General features: G+C 42.8%; 1 protein-coding gene across 5 annotated transcripts in view; it reads left to right on the top strand.

Moving 5' to 3' along the window:
- Window positions 1-6,144, top strand: part of ARHGAP8 (Rho GTPase activating protein 8) — a 90,753-nt gene extending 84,609 nt beyond the window's left edge. For 3 of the 5 annotated variants that reach the window (XM_035550970.2, XM_050712702.1, XM_050712698.1), the window contains one exon: window positions 5,063-5,750. In XM_035550970.2, coding sequence (XP_035406863.1) covers window positions 5,063-5,260 — 198 coding nt within the window. In that variant the 3' untranslated portion in view covers window positions 5,261-5,750. Of the gene's footprint in view, window positions 1-5,062 lie in introns of all 5 variants that reach the window. The other 2 variants (XM_050712703.1, XM_050712705.1) reach the window with 1 other exon arrangement.
- Window positions 6,145-16,226: the final 10,082 nt, after the last annotated feature.

Raw genomic sequence — 16,226 nt, 5'->3', positions numbered from 1 at the left:
CTGTTCTTTTAGCAACTGATATCTCTCCTGAGCATTACGAATCATGTAAGTGACTTTGTTCCAGTAATAGATGCACCATCTCAACGCACTTCTTAAGAGCTGAGCACTTGAGGTGTTAATGAGGTGTGCAAAAGTACTATATAGTGTTTTCTGTAATTGGGCAACAGAACATAGCATTATTTTTGAGTGTGTCTTGTTATGTAAAGCACAGCGTCAAGTTGATACTAGTGCTCAGCTCTGCAATTTTTGCTGATCCATAGCTTTTCATCCTTAATGTCGTGGGGAATATTTGCATGTGGAAAGGTCAAGGGAATGTGAAACAATCTAGGAGCTAGAGATTTCTATTCATTGCAGATTGGTGTGCTGCGCAAACTGACACAATTCAAACTTAGACCTCTCTATCAATAATCCTAGTTCTTACCTGCAAGCATCAACCTTCTTACATGTAAGAGGCAATTTAATTTTTCCATGAGCTTAGCCTTGAGAAGTGCAAGAGGCACTTGTGCTAATTTCATGAAGTGGGATGCATTGTAATCACTAGATACAGGTTTTGAATACTTTAAGTACAGGCTGATACAGGCTTGTGGAAGAAGAAAAAAAATCTCCATTTTCTCTGCAGTCTCAGTCCCCTTACTTAATGAAACAGCTCCTTCTAGTCCAAGAGTGCTACAGCAAGACATTACAACTCCTACAGAAGTAAAAGACTTGCATTTCAAAAATAGGTCCAAATTCCTTAACCTTAGACTGGCAGGGATTTTGCCAGTAAGGAGTCCAGCATACTGTTAAAGATCCACACTGTCCATCTCCACTTTGCACTGTAGGTGGCCTCTAGTGAGGGATTTGCAGGCCCCCCCTTGGATTCACAGAGAACTGAGGTCTGTAGACAAAATCAGACAACCAGGAACAAGTGGCAAAACAGCAAATACAGCCCTTGTCTCTATACTTACACACCTTCCCACTCTGCTGCATCTTTCTGTCCCTTTAATCATCGCTGATGCAAGGGAAAGGGTGGCTGACTTGCCTAAGGGAGCTACTGCAAAAACCTGCCAAATTCAAAATGTCTTCCTGGACCAAATGGAAAAAATAGATAAGATTTTGTGTCACGTGAGCTATACTTCAGATCTGAAACCGAAGCAACAAACCTAAAGCAAAGTAAAAGCTGGCAAAAAAAAAAAAAAACATTCAAAACTCTGAATTGCTCTGAATTGATGTTTTATCTCAATCACTTGTCCAATTTAAAAGTGTAATTAGCACCAGGAAAGCTTGGAGGTGGCTGGGGCTATGGGGCACGTTGGGAAGGATTAGATGACTAAGCCTCGTGGAGCAGATACAAGCAGTTGGCACCTCTGCACGGTTAGCAGAGAGTAAGGGATAGAAATTTGCATTTCCAGTCAGTTTGTGGGAGTGTTTTAATATTTAGTAATTTTCATCTGGAAGTGTCTTGTCAACTTCCCTTAAGCATTGTGAGTACAAAGTCAAAAAGACGGTGATGTATTTGTAAATACATATTATATATTACATTTAATATATATATTTAATTATTATTTTATTTATTATTATTTAATTATTTATTATATATTATTATATATTATTAATATATATTTAATTATATTTATATTTATATTTTATATTATATTTTTAAATTATATTTAATATAAATTATTATATATTATTTATTATTTTATTTATTATTATTTAATTATTATATATTTAATATATTTGTAAAATGTGATGGTAATTGGTTGTTTCTACCTTCTACCGTTACACTGTTGAAGTTCATTATGCAGAATAGTGGCAGACTGGTGTCACTCCTGCATTATCCATCAGGGTGCTGGGATGCATGTTTGTGGAGTCCAAAAATTGTTACAGCTTTGCTGGGGGAAACTGGGTATGTAATCTGGAGTGGTGGAGATGTATATTTTGTATTTGTTGATGTGGCACTAAATCTTCAGTGTTTACTTCCAATGATGAGTTTAGCAATTTGCAAGTTTTATTTGAAGGTAAAGAAAAAGATTTCTAGAGGCCTTTCTTTCAATGTAAGTTGTCATTACATAATGATTTTTTATACGTGTTCCAGTCAAAGAAGGAAAAACCCAACAAGCTGGAGTTGTGTAGTTCTTTCTTGTTACACTTTTTTGTGATGTTCAGATGATTCCTTCAAAGATAAAATCTAGGTCTTTGGAGAATTGTCTTTTATTATCTTGTCAAATTGGCAGAGCAAGTCTATTCTCACTTGAAACAGGTAATGGTTAGTACCTTCATGATGGAATCAAAGAAAGAGTCTAGGGGGGTTAGTCCAAATGCTAAAGATGCCATTTGTATGGCCAAATTCTTGTATTCTTCTTGTAAGAAGCCAAATCCCCTCATGGAGGGATAAAGTTATTACCACTGGATATGAAAGGGCTTCCTTGCTTGCAGCTTTTGATGAGCCAGCAAAGATTATTGTGGAGAAAGAGTAGGATTCAGCTGCACACTTTTTCTGGGATCTGCTGAGGAAGGCATTGCTGCGCACTGTGGAATGAGAACAAGGTGGAATGAGTGCAGTGTCTCCCTTGAATTCCTGAGCGTCTGCCTAATTGATGACTCACAGGCAAGGCTTAGCGTAGCTCTGCCTCAGACATAATCACTGGTTCATTTTATGTGAAGAATTTTCTCTCTCAGGAGAGAGGCTGTGTTGTGGGTATTTTTGTTGGTTGTTCAACATTGACTGCCTCCTTGAAATGTTCATGAAGTGGTAACAGGAAAGAAGAGGTGGATTCATCTCAGAGTTAGAAACGTTCTTTGAGACAGTGGACCTGAAAATAAAAAAATAATAAGAATTATTATAATCCAGCTCTACCAGCAAGTTGCAGTGTTGTTGCTTTGGGCTGAAGCATTAGCATTTGAGGAGATGGCTAGTTTGATCTGGATGTGTGTCAACAAGCGCTCAGAGACAGAACCTGTACACCTTGCAGGTGAGAGTATGTCAGGAGTACCCTCAAAAACCATGGGAGAGGCACCTGCAACAGGTTTGACTCCTTCCACCCTCCACTGCCCTCGAGTAGTATACCATGTGCTTTTGTGCCATCACAATGTATCTGCCCCATATATGCTTAAAGTACCCTCCTTAGGGTATGCAGCACATGATTTTCATTTCATGCTGTAAAAAAAACACCAATGTGATGGGCTGCAGCAGAGCTCTCACATTATTTTAGAGACTTCCAAGTGAAAGAAACACCAAAAAATGATTTGTTCTCACTCAGCACATTACTCAATGTGGATGTAGCCAGTGTGGGTCTCTTGACCTGAGAGCCAGAACACCAGTCCCTAACCTTGCTGCATTTACCTGAATCCAAAGGCAAGCTTCACTGTCCATCTACCATCAGGGTTATACCTAGGTCTGTGCCACATTGTTAGCAGGGTAATCGTCATTGTCCTGATTGTTTTCCCTCATCAGTTACTTTGGGGGTAGCTTGCTACATTGCTATACGTGATTCATACTCTAGAGAGAATGATGTGCATTTTGCGTAAGGTCATGAAGCAGGCATCATTGTTTAGTCTGATGACATTTTAGTCTTGCGTTGTGAGCTCAATCTTTTGAAAAGGTAGTTATGGCACCAGTATGTTCTTATTAACAGCCCTTCCTTTATCCAGCCCTGCTTCATGACCTTAAAAAAAATAGGACCCTTTAATACTGGCAACATCATAGTATCTCTAATGGCCTAGGAGGGTAAAGGAAAGACTGGAAGGAAAAATTGTACCTCTTTTTGGAAAAAGTTAATATGGCTAGGGAGAAAATGCTAAGCTTTTGGCACGTGTGCTTCTTCGTGTCTCCCAAGGAAAACACTCATCCTGCATGTGTGTCTAAAGGACTTTATATCCCCTGATGGCTGAGCAAGAAGGCTTCTCTCTAGGTAGAGCACTGAGGAGAGACCATGCGAAGAGGCAGACGGGAACAAAACCTTCATTACGGGGTAGAGGGCAACTGGACTTTATGCATATGCTAAGAAGTGCTCACATGATTATAGTGTTTCTTAGATTTTTCCTTTACTGCCATCAGACTTTTCACAATACTACTGAGCTGCCTTTTCAGGAGGCCCTATGGCAAAGGCAGAAATTGAGAGGTACTGAGAAGCAGAATTTTTGTTTTCCTCTTCTACTTGAAACTCTAGCACACAGGATTATTTAGCCAATTCTTCCCCATTCTACTCCAAGGCGACAACTTCAAAGCAGCCTGCACGTCACAGTATGTGACTGTATGGTCTTCCCATGACAGATTACTGCTCATCAGCAACTGCAGCCGTCAGCCAGGGAAGAACTGGCTGAATTACCTATGTCAGGAAGAACCAACTTTCAACTTGCTGGCTCTTTACAATAGCAGGGAACCTGTCAGATAGGACACCCAGACCCTATTGGGCTTTGTATACGAGACATGCAATGCAGGAGGGCAGAATATACACAAATTCCTTGCCAACATCATACAGGGAAGAAGAATTATTTCTGCTACCCGGTTTGGGGTTCACATCTATAGACACATGTAGGACACATCATCCAGGTACGGAACAGATTTCAGTGCTGTATGTCTCACCTACAGCCCATTTTCACCTCGATAGCTTTAGAGGAATTGGATGAATGTGGAGGTACTTGGAAGTGAAGTCATGCTTCAGCGGAAGAAAAAAGTTCTTTTGAACCCTTGCAAACAACTTCAGAACTTTGGAGGTTTATTCTGTAAAGGATGTAGCACAAGCAGATGGAATAGCTGTTTCTGCTGTCCTTCTCTGCCCTCCAGCAGAGATAACAACAGATTCCATATAGAAGACTCAACACAATTATTTTTCCTAGCATAAGGAAACAGTTCAGTCTTTTTGCTTGAGTTGCTGAAATCTTTTCTTGTGGGACACAGACCCCAGTAGTCCCCTGACTCTCAGCTACATGGTCAGTCCTGAGGCTATTAAGAAGCTACTGACGTACCTGTGGTCAGGGTCTATGCCCATCATTGGCTCATCCTCAGTATGGGGGAGTCTCATCTCCCAGTCACGGGGCATGCATCTGCATATACCTATTTATGTTTATATCTTTTCAGGTTTCGCAGGAGAGCATATATAACAGAATGACAGCATCCAGCCTGGCCTGTGTCTTTGGCTTGAATTTGATCTGGCCGTCTAAAGGAACAGCCTCGCTGAGTGCTCTGGTACCTCTGAATCTCTTCACTGAACTACTGATAGATTTCTACATGAATATATTCAACTCCCGAACAGTGCCTGGTGAGATCTTACCTTAATGCTCCCAGAAAGGGAAATGAGGTTAGGCTGCCTAAGGAAAATGTCTCCGTGCCTCAACTGGCAGGATCTTTATATTCAGTTCCCTCTCCTATAAAAAAAAATACTTTCAATATAGAGTAAAGTTTCTATAACTTTCCAGGTACCAAAGACATTGAGAGAAGCACACTGCCCCATGTGTTCCTCTCAAATGGGAGAATATGAACATTCAAGGACCTACAGGTCAAAGTGAATCCCCTTATTAAACTTGAGCAGTTGACGAAAACTGATATGTTAAAAAAAAAATCATGACAGTAGGTGACACTCTGTCATTTGTTTAGGGATCTGAAGACCTTACTATGTGACATTATTTTCTGGGGCCATGCAGAGCTAAGTTCTGGACCACACCTGACTGTACAGCTTTTTTGTTGTTACTACTATTACGTGAATACGAGTTTGTTAGAAATTTCTCTAAGTTAATAAAGATGGAATCAATTTTTAAGATATTAAAATGTCTAGACCTATTTTTCCCTATATTTAAGTGTCTTGTTTTACACAGAAAGGTGTGTGCAGTTGTGGCACGTCAGGCTTGCTGCTTCCGTGGAGAATGAAGTATTTCCTGGATAGTATGAGCTGTGCAGACAGCTAGCTAGTTATGCTTGCAGATTTCTAACATATGCAGTTAATCACTGTACCAATCACATGCAAAATGTGTGGAAGGTCCTTTTTATTATAAGTTTAAATGAAGAACAATAATCTTACATTTTTACTCTTGGTACTTGTAACCTTTATCAGTGGAACATTACTGAGTGCATAATAGATAATATAGAATAACTTTGAGAAAAGTACTCCTTATGTTTGGGCTGCATGCCTTTGCAGTTTAAGTTGATGGAAATTTGTTCTTCAAATTGATTTCTCTAAAAAGCAATAACAGCAACAAGTTGGATAATATACCTAATGCCATTATTATACATTTTAAGTCTGTTATTAGACTCAATGTGATTAGCCAACATAAAGGGAGATTTTTCAGTGTTTCCCTTCTAACTATGACATTGATATTGCTCGTATTTGATGAACTCTAAACCACTACTCTTTCATTGTTTAACACTGATTAATGTGGGTTGGTGTAATGAAATTATTGGTGCAATGAAATTTTGCTTGCAAAGCAAAATAAAATTAACCAATGGTTAAAAAAAAGGTAAGCAGTATTTGCCCTAATGTTCACATCTTCCTGCTTCTACAGAACTACAGAAACGGAGGGACTTCAATAGAACTACTTGTCTCTGGAGGACAATTTAGACATCCCCTCCTCTGCAAAAAAAAGCCACTTTTTATCCTGAAGGTTCTAGCTAGTTGATGGTTTGTACTTCTCGCCTTCCTCTCAGCAGTTATGAATTGCCTCGCTATGTAATGGGTGCAACAAAATCTTATTGCAGTGGGTAAAGATGATTTGTTCTTTTCAGCAGTTTAGGGAAATAACCAAGCATACTGAGGGCTGTGTCATGCTGGATGTGCCAGGCCTTCATTTGCCCAGTAGGTGTCACCTATGGCATTAGACAACGATTAAAATTTGAAAAATACAGAGGCTTTAGAGCAAGATACGTTAGGACCAACTTTCCACATCATAGTCATGTGTTTTCAGTAGTTCGTCAAGTGTCTTAAGGACAAATTTTTGGCTTTTGAATATTTATGAGTAAGAACCACATATGACTCCTATTTAAATATAAAATTCTACGTAGTACAAAGAAAATAATTAATATGTATTCATGATTGTTGCATTTCAGCAAAAGGAGGTTGCAAAGGACACAACTGTCTAGGTTTTGTATTGCAGTTAGTCTCAGTTTTGTCTGAGTTACCAGTGACAGCATCATAGCTTGTGTTATGGAAAACACACAGTTCTGCTCAGTGCTGTTCAGTGATTTGGCAGAGCATGGTTCTGTGAATCAGCAGCATGTTCTTAACAGAGGAGGAATTTGGCTTTGAGCCAGTGGCTGAGGCTGGGAATCAACAAAACATGAGTATTTTTCCACTCTCTGACCTTGGTAAAAATACATATGCATAACATTTAGTTTTGCTGTCTGTAAAATGAGGTAGCACTTGGCATTAGAAAAGTGCTTTGAGATTAAATGCTGATAAGCACTATAAAATGGTTGTTTTCCATTTCACTTGTGCTCTTCCAAAAATCTAGCAGTATTAAATGGCATTTTAAATGTAGTAGTCTTCAGGCTACACTGCATAATGGGAATGTGATTACTGGATGGTTTTAATATACCAGATCGCAGTGGGGTGAAATCCCTAGTTCGTGGAAGCCAGCTTTGCTCAATGGGGGGAGATGAGTCTACCTCACAGACATAGTTCTCCAACTCATCCTGGGTTGGGAAAGAGCAGAGATTGCAAAAAATGAGCATCCCCTCAGCTAATTTGCCTGGTTGTAGACACACCAGCTGCTAGTTAGAAGCAGTCACTCCTTGGTATTGGTCACATGCCAAACTGTAGGTCTTTCTTTGAGTGCTTTGTAAGCTACCATTTCCCAGCAATTTATAACTCTCATTTACTGAATGAAGAGCAAAGTGGCGTTTTCTTCTTTCGAGGTGGCTTCTTTCTTTAAAGGACAGATAACATCTGTTATTCCTTGGTGTGGATAATTTGTTGCCATGTAAGAAAAATAGAGGCTCTGGTTCTGGCTGCCGCTAGCGCTGGTGGGGGGCAGAATGGGGCAGGGGGACGGCGCGTTCCAGCTCCCCATCACCTTCCTGCCTCCCCTGTCGGCAGCAGCAAGCACCAAGTGTGGCAGTGACTTCCACCCCAGTCTTTCCCTGCCAACTTGTTCATCACAGGTAACGAACTTTCCCAAATCAAAGGCACCTCAGTAGCCAAACCCTCCTGATCCCAGCTGACCCCAGCCCCCCCCCCCCCCCCCGATCCCAAAGGAACCAGCAAAATCCTAAATCCTACATCTGCCGCAGAAACCCCCAATCTCTGTCCTGAGTGCCAGATTTAACTATGACATTAAATCAGTTCTCATGAATTATTCAGAAGGGTTTGGACTGAAATTCATGTTGGAGAAATATATGTTTCAAATTTCCTGACTTTAAGAGGAGTCCTGGAGGTGTCCCCTGCAGTTACTTTGATAACAGTTTCTCTTTACAAATGATAATTGCACGATTCAAGCTTTTGTACAGTGTGGCCCTGTGAACTCTTCTCTCATATCAAAGAACAATTTTCAGATCATTTCCATAGCAAAAAGAAAGTGCTTATGGAGATGATCTGTTGGAAACACACATGCTGGATTTCAGTTTAAAACAATAAAATGCAGTCATGGAATGAGAAATCAAGTGTTACCTAGCTGACAATATACAGAGAATAAATTGCCTAAGCATTTTAGTTTACTGAGCTGTTAGGAGTTGAAAATTGGTCCCAAGATTAGTCTGATTATCAGGATGCTTCTAGCAACAAGCACTGAAGGGGGTAGGGAGTACTTTTCTACCCTGAATCTATGAAGAAATGTAGGAGGATTGAACAATATGTCATTCACCGGGGGGGGGGTGGGGGTGGGGGGGTCTTTACAGTTCTTACAAAAAACTTCCATGTGTGAATATCACTTACGTGTGAGCAGACAATTTGCATGTGCATGCTGCACGCCTTGAGCATCACAGAATCTCTGAGCCTTGCAAACTTCAATATGTTCATCCAGTCATCACAATACTAATAACAGAAAAGCCCCAGCTATTTTATTCACATGTTAAATGTGTGCTTAAGCAAGGGAGTAAACTGAACTTATCAGGGAATTGAAGGTGTAGTCATTCCCCTTCATTGACTGAGTAGTTTGTCTAGTGGATGTCCATGCACCCTGGAAAATGGGGGTTTGCCAACACTCCCATGTTTTAAGTGGCAACAAGGGTGGTGGGGGAAGAGTTACCACCAGCACCTGTAATTTCTTAAATAAGAAGCTCATGTTCAGTTGAAGGTCTACTGGCCACTCACATTCCTGTCCCTACTCTTCTCATTTCTAGACTATTTTTACCTACAGAGAAGTCAGAAGCCAACACACCCTGCTTTAAGTAGGCACATCTCTGCTGAAGCCAAAGGTGTGACAGGGAGAGGTGTAAGAAGTGCGTGTGCTCAATGATACGTGTGGCTGACATGTAAGTTGGCATTCTGCCTTTCCTGATGGAGTAACGCTCATTCTCACCATCTGAGCTTTTGATCTCTGTCTTTATCCATGCACAGGCTGGAAAGACATTTCAGTATATTGCTACCAAACAATTCCAATGTCCTTCAGCATCACCTAAGAGCAGTGGGGTATCCAAAAGCGGTGGGGTGCTACAAATGCTTTTTTCCTGCTTGCAAACTGGAAAGCTCAAGAAAGTGCTCCACTAACAAGTGAGATTTCTTTGGGCTTCAGCTGCTGGCTTGGACAGTGAGCTGGCCTAGAGACTAAGAACAAAACTTCCAGATACCACCAGAAAAATAAATAAATAAATAAATAAATAAATAAATAAATGTTTTGGTCCTGTTGGCACCTAAGAAGCATAGAAGCATTACCCCCAGTTGTCACTCAGCAAGAAAAGAGTAAAGAGTCTTAGTTTGCCTCTTGAAGACAGAGATGCACAAACACAAAATGGACGTGGGACACAAGTTCTCCTGCCTCTTCCTAACTGGGGTCTATTGTCTTCAGTGTTTGAAAGCCATGGTACTTGTTTGCAGAAAGACCATGGCCCTGCTACCCTGGCTATTCCTCTCCAGAACAGCTGGCAGAAGTTTTGCTATAAAAATAATTAGCTGATTGGGGAAAATATTTCAGCTTTAAAGCACCAACTCCACAAAAATAAAAGCAACTCAACAAAAAAGAAAATTTTCTTCAGAGGCTTGGTTTTGGTGCATTGCTGCTTTCCATCACCATCTCTTTGGGGATGGCATCACCTGTCTGCACGCAGCATTGCAATTATTGTTCGTAGGCAAGTAGGGAATCCTGCTGGAGCTGGGGGAGACAGCACACATAGCTGAGTGAGCATTATCGCCAACTTTTTCTGTGGCCCTGATTTCCCCGTGGTGTAATAATCTTACAGAAACTGCTTTAATGGCTGGTGATCTGCCTGCAGACCCCAGAGTGTGAGCTTGTTGGTCACAGGGTGCGGGTTTGTGCCGGTTGTTTATAGCAGCTGGGTCTGGTGCCTGACCCAGACACTCAGGTGGCAAAACATTTTTCTCAGGAACACATCCCCATGTGCCAACTGGTTTGTTTTTGTCTGCTTCAAGCCTATAAGCTACTGTTAGTCCAGACATGATCGCCAACCTTCTCAAGCTTAACAGGGAATCAGGATGTCTATCCTTTTGTTTTTTTTTTCTCTCTATTCCATGGACCGTGCTCCCTAATACTGAAATGTGCTCTCAGATGATTTTTCCACTTCACCATTTAATCACCACAAAAGCAGTTTACAGCCTCTTACTCTTCTGCCATGAAAGTTAACCCCTTAATTAATGGGACAATAACAAGCGACTGTAAAAGGCCAAACTGCATCATCTTTAGTGTCTGAACTGAATTTCTGCAGCAGTCATGGAAGAGTCTTCCAGTGGGTGGATTTCTGTCACTTTGCCCAACCGTTTCTTCAGCCAAAGCTGTAGAAATAAGGTGAATAGTTTTTCTGTTTTGAAAACTTCCAAAGAAACACATTCTTCTCTGCTTCACCTGCCAGCATTGTCTTGTTTTTTGTAACATATTTCCTATCCCATCAAAGCTGCATCCTTCTGCCTATTCCCTTTTGTGTCCATTTTCAGTCTGGCAGCAGTCTGCATAAGTTGGGGAAAGCAGTTTTCAGCCTGCCATGCACGTCCCCTGCTGTGTTTTTCTGGGGATAGGAATGGTTGGCAGCTCTCGTGGCTGTTCTGCAGCAGGATAAACTGATGAAACTATGAGAGGTTTGGTTCTGCAGGGAAGTTTCAAACTGCAGTGTCTGAGTGAGTGAAACTGCCCAAATCATGTTTCTTTCATCTCTGAAGCAGATAGATGGTTATACTTTTGATAACTAGATTGAGCTTTTATATTTAATAACCAAACACATCTTGTGATGAAGGGCGATAAGAGCGAGGATTTATATTTCTCTTCCCCATCTGTCTCAGCGCGTCTCTAGAGCTCCCGCAGCTAGCTGGACTACCAAACAGCAGCAGCCAGTAGCCCCCAGATGCTTTCACGTGGTTCCTTCTGTATGGAATAGTTGATGCTGCTGCAAAACAAATATACAAGCCAGATGTTGGAATATTACAAACCACCTCTGCAGAAGGATTCGTGGGCCTCTGCTATTCTGAAGCACCTCAAACACTATGTTCAGTTTTGGGCTCCTTACTACAAGAAGGATATTGAGTTGCTCAAGTCTCTACAGAGAAGAGCAATTAAGCTGGTAAAGGGGCTAGAATACAAGTCGTATTTGGAACAGCTGAGGGAACAGGGTTTTTAGTCTGGAGAAAAGGAGGTTGAGGGGAGACCCCCTCACACTGTACAGCCACCTGAAAGGAGGCTGCAGCAAGGAGTGTTGGTCTCTTTTCAGATGCCAAGTGATAGGACATGAGGAAATGTTCTGAAGTTGTGCCAGGGAAGTTTTAGATTGGACATTAGGAAGAATATCTTCATGGAGAAGGTGGTCCAGCATTGGAATGGGCTGCCCAGGGAAGTGTTGGACTCTCCATCCCTGGAGGTATTCCAGAGATGCATGGATGTGGTACTGAGGGACATGGTTTAATGACGGGACTCGGTAAGGCAGGTTGATGGTTGGATTTGGTGATTTGAAGGTCTTTTGCAACCTAAAGTCTGAATAAATCTTTTTTTTCTACTCTGGCTTGTGGCTGAACTCCCCAGTGCTGCAGCAGAAGGGTTTCAGAGTCCAGTGTGCTCACTGGCAGGCCTGAGGGGTAAGTAGCCATAGCACAAGGCCAAAACAAATCCATTCCATTACAAAATAACATTACGATTCAGAAAGATAATATCACTGTCTTCTGCAGCAAAAGAGATTTTACCAAGTAATATAAATGAGAGGACAAAAATAATGAGAGGCTTTGTAGCGCTCGCTCACCAGCCCTGACACCCGGCATGCTCCTGCCGGGAAGGAAATAAACACTCCATTCTGTGCATGTCACAGTATCACAACTTCTCGGTATAATTACCACTTGAAAGTTAATAGGCCTCTGCTCCCAGTGTGACGGCAGTGTTTTCTATAGTCATGGCATGTCTGGAATCCATGGTCATCACTGGGGGCCTGGCTGTGGAAGCAGCAGCAGGCAGGACAAGTGGTTCAGGGCTGCTGCAGAAACAAAGCAGTTTTCCTTTAGGAAACCCAGATGCACTGCAGAAACTGGTGCAGCAATGGAGAGAAGCATCTGGAGCCAATGCTGACCACACACTCTGTGCTTCATGCTCATCACATTTTGGGTCGGGGAGGTTTTGGACTGAACGTGCTCTGTACAGAGTTAGTTCAACCATAATGCATTAAATCCTTTGTTCGTTTCGTGTTGAAACGCAATCCTTAGACTGAGTGTGCATATCAGTGTATGTGTATGTCACATACACTTTGGCAAACAGCCAAAGCTGCTCTGCTACAGTATGCTGTTGCCAAATATAAGGACTTACTGCATGTCAAGTATGAATGGGCTGACATACTCAGTGTGTCAAGATCTTCATAAGCCTGTCTTGTACCAATCCTCCTTTGATCTGGCCAGTAGGGGGTCCCAAAGCTGAAGAGCAGGAGAGGAGCCACCAACAGTACGTCCCAGAACGTGTCCCACACACTGTCAGACACCAGCACTTGCATGCTGGGTGCTTTCCTCTTGCTTCTGTGCACTCAGGCATTGCCCAGTGCAAATCAACTGCTGATTTGGTTTCTGTGAGTAAATGGTCAGCTCCTGGGGGGAGGATTTTTCCGAGGCACTTCTGCTGGACCTTCACAGCAGTGAACTTATCCATCGGCCTGTTGGAGGGGAAGCAGGCCCCAATGAAAGCACAGGGTAACAGCACAGGAAGCTGCTCTGGACAGACACCATCTGGTGAATACCCACCAAACACTGAGAAAGGGAAACGTTGCCTTGCCACTGCGGCTGGCTGGCGGTCTCCGCCTGAGCTGTGCCAGATGTGCTCCCCTGAACACCCTACTGATGGCCTTCACCACAGTCATCACCAACATCCTCCTCGTGAGGCAAGCCTCAGTCTTCAAACCAGGCATTTTGTCTGTGCCTAATCCCATTTAATCCTTTCCTTGTACATTGCGAGCAAGGCTGGCTGATAAGCTGATATCAGCACATTGGTATGTTTCATTCCCATGTCCTCCCTCGACCAGGACTTTGACAAGCATTTTTATTTGCTGAAGATTTTCTCCTTCATGTTGTACAGAGAGAAGTTAAAAAGGATGACTGAAATACCCAGAAATCATATAGTAAAGAGAGTCAAATTAATTATTAAACAAAATAGTTATTAAAAAAAAATGAATTTCCTTTGTGGCTGTTTTTTTCTCTGGCTGTACTATTAGGAGCGAGCTATCAAAGCCGACTGTCATTAGTTTAATTCAGAGTGACTTCAGAAGGCTGCTCCAATGCTGATCGGTGCCTGATGGCTGGGCCTCTCCACAGCGCAATGTCTGTGAGCGCTGCAGCCGGCCAGGCCCCACCAGGCCGCTGCAAAACCCTGAGATGTTGTCTCTACAGGGAGGTTTAGGGGAGGGATGGAGGAAAAGCAGTCTTGGAGCATGCCTATTTCTTAGTCTTTTCTTTCTCCAGGCATACTCAGTTGAAAGGAATATTTTATTACTTTATTTCATTTTATTTTATTTTATTTTATTTTATTTTATTTTATTTTATTTTATTTATTTTATTTTAAATAAGATAGACACAAGACCTGACAGTCTGAGGCCTTAGAGGCTCAGCCATTACCAGTGCCACAGGCTCTGCCATCGCCCCTACCACCAGCCTCTCACTTTGTGCTTTCACACAGCAGCAAAGAAACCCAAGAGGAAAGGGCTGCAAAACTGCTACACATCAAGTGGTTCAAATAGGCAGAGCGCTGTGGGGACAGATGTAAAGTCCTAGCTACTATTAAACAGAAAGATTTCAACCCAATGTAGTCTTCATGTGCTGCTCATTGCCCATCAAAAACTTTCTCTGCCACTGCCTTATTTTGGAAGTATAGAGCCTGGGGCTCAAGGAATTAAGCCAGCTGAATTAAATCTTATTTCCTCAGTACAGCTGCTTGGCTTGGTCCTTGTTCCTGCTGACCACACTACTCCGTGGATGCCACCTCAAACCATAACGAAAGTGCTTAAGCAAGTGAATTTATCTTGAAGGGCGGTGTAATGGTGATGGTTTGTGGACAGCAAATTCTCCATTTGGACAGGTCTGCAGCCAGCCTATTCTGAAGGTGGACACTTGGATCTCCAGTGTTGGTAGCTCTCCCTGGTTTAATGGTAGGACCCCCAAAGTCAGATCCCTCCGGACCGAAGTCCTGCAAAGGGCAGACTGCAGAGGTGATGATAATCACCAATACTAATCCCATCCTGCAGCTTTCTCCAGAGGTTCAAGTGGAGAGCAGTGGAGGACCTCAGTTACAGACTCTGCAAAGTCGCCCCTGCCCAACACATAGCCTGGAAGGGAGGGCTTGTGCTCCAACAGAGAAATAAACATTTATGTTATTTGGTAATAGTTCATCTCAAGGGTACACAGAGACTCACTGGCATTTGTACAGGGATTTATTTGTATTTACAGTTCTACAGCACTGAATCGGGGACAGAAATGTTTACCCAGCTCTGCTGTGCTGTTAAATTCCAGCATGGGGGGGTTCACCACAGAGAACTGCTATTTCTACACTGGGTGTCTCTGTTTTTTTCAGGCAGATTTGTGGAATAAATGCAAATCAGAGACCACTGCGTCAGTGCCCCTGGCAGCAGTGGCATCTGCCTGTCTTTGATAAGGATTTTTTAGTGGGAGCAAAGTATGTAGAGTGAAATTAAAAGCTCTGTTTTGTCTTTTTGTCTCACCATTATTTCATGTCTGTGTGCATCGGGGGGGGGTGGGGGTAGGGGGGGTGGGTCCAAAGCATGGATGGATGCTCAGCACCCATGGGTACTCAGCACCCTTGCCCCGCTGGGTGCTGTCTTGGCCAGGCATGAGGCAGGCAGCTTGGCGGAGGGGGGTCAAGTTTAGGCTTCGCTGCTTGTACATGTACTAATGTCTCCGCTTTGAATGCTGGTGGGCGTCAAACAGGCCTTCGTGCTCTGGGTCTACAGATGGTGCTTGTCTTGTGGATAATTAAACACTTTTTATTTTTAGTTATTCCCCCCCCCAGAAAAAAAAAAAAAAAAAAGATTTGGCTTAACATCCATCAGCTATTAAAAAAGTGAGAGGTAGGGAGGGACCCTCAGCTATCAAGTCTGTGTTTCTAAGGGCCTGGCAGCCCAACACCTTTGAGAGCAATGCCTCTGCCTTGCACTGACTGTGGAGAGTGGAGGCACTGCCCCGAGGCTGCCCGTAACAAAACCAGAGCCCATTCAGAGCCAGGAGGTTCAGCAGCCACAGACCTTCACAGTGGCTCCCCTTCCCCTGCTCTCACTGCCCTGCTCCCCAACCCACTGTGTTGGCACATCAGCCTGAGCCCAGAAAGGCCAGCCAAATGAGCTTCCTTACCCAGGGGGTGGTCGGGCACTGGGACAGGCTCCCCAGGGCAGTGGTTACAGCACTGAGCCTGACGGAGTTCAAGAAGCATTTGGACAATGCTCTCAGACATAGGGTCTGGTTTTTGGGTGGTCCTGTGTGGAGCCAGGAGTTGGACTCCATGATCCTTGTAGGTCCCTTCCAACTCAGGATATTCTGTGATTCCATGACTGGAATAACATTATATTAACCATGTTGCAGGGGTTGTGACCTGTCAGATGTTCACTCCCATTGCAAGGAACCTCCCAAGCCACAGCGAAGTTTGATATTTAGGTTTTCCTGGCAAGTTTGCAGCTAAAAATG

Source organism: Cygnus atratus, chromosome 1, assembly GCF_013377495.2.
Source record: "Cygnus atratus isolate AKBS03 ecotype Queensland, Australia chromosome 1, CAtr_DNAZoo_HiC_assembly, whole genome shotgun sequence".
Classification (NCBI taxonomy): Eukaryota; Metazoa; Chordata; class Aves; order Anseriformes; family Anatidae; genus Cygnus; species Cygnus atratus.
This window is presented reverse-complemented; position numbering and strand designations above follow the sequence as displayed.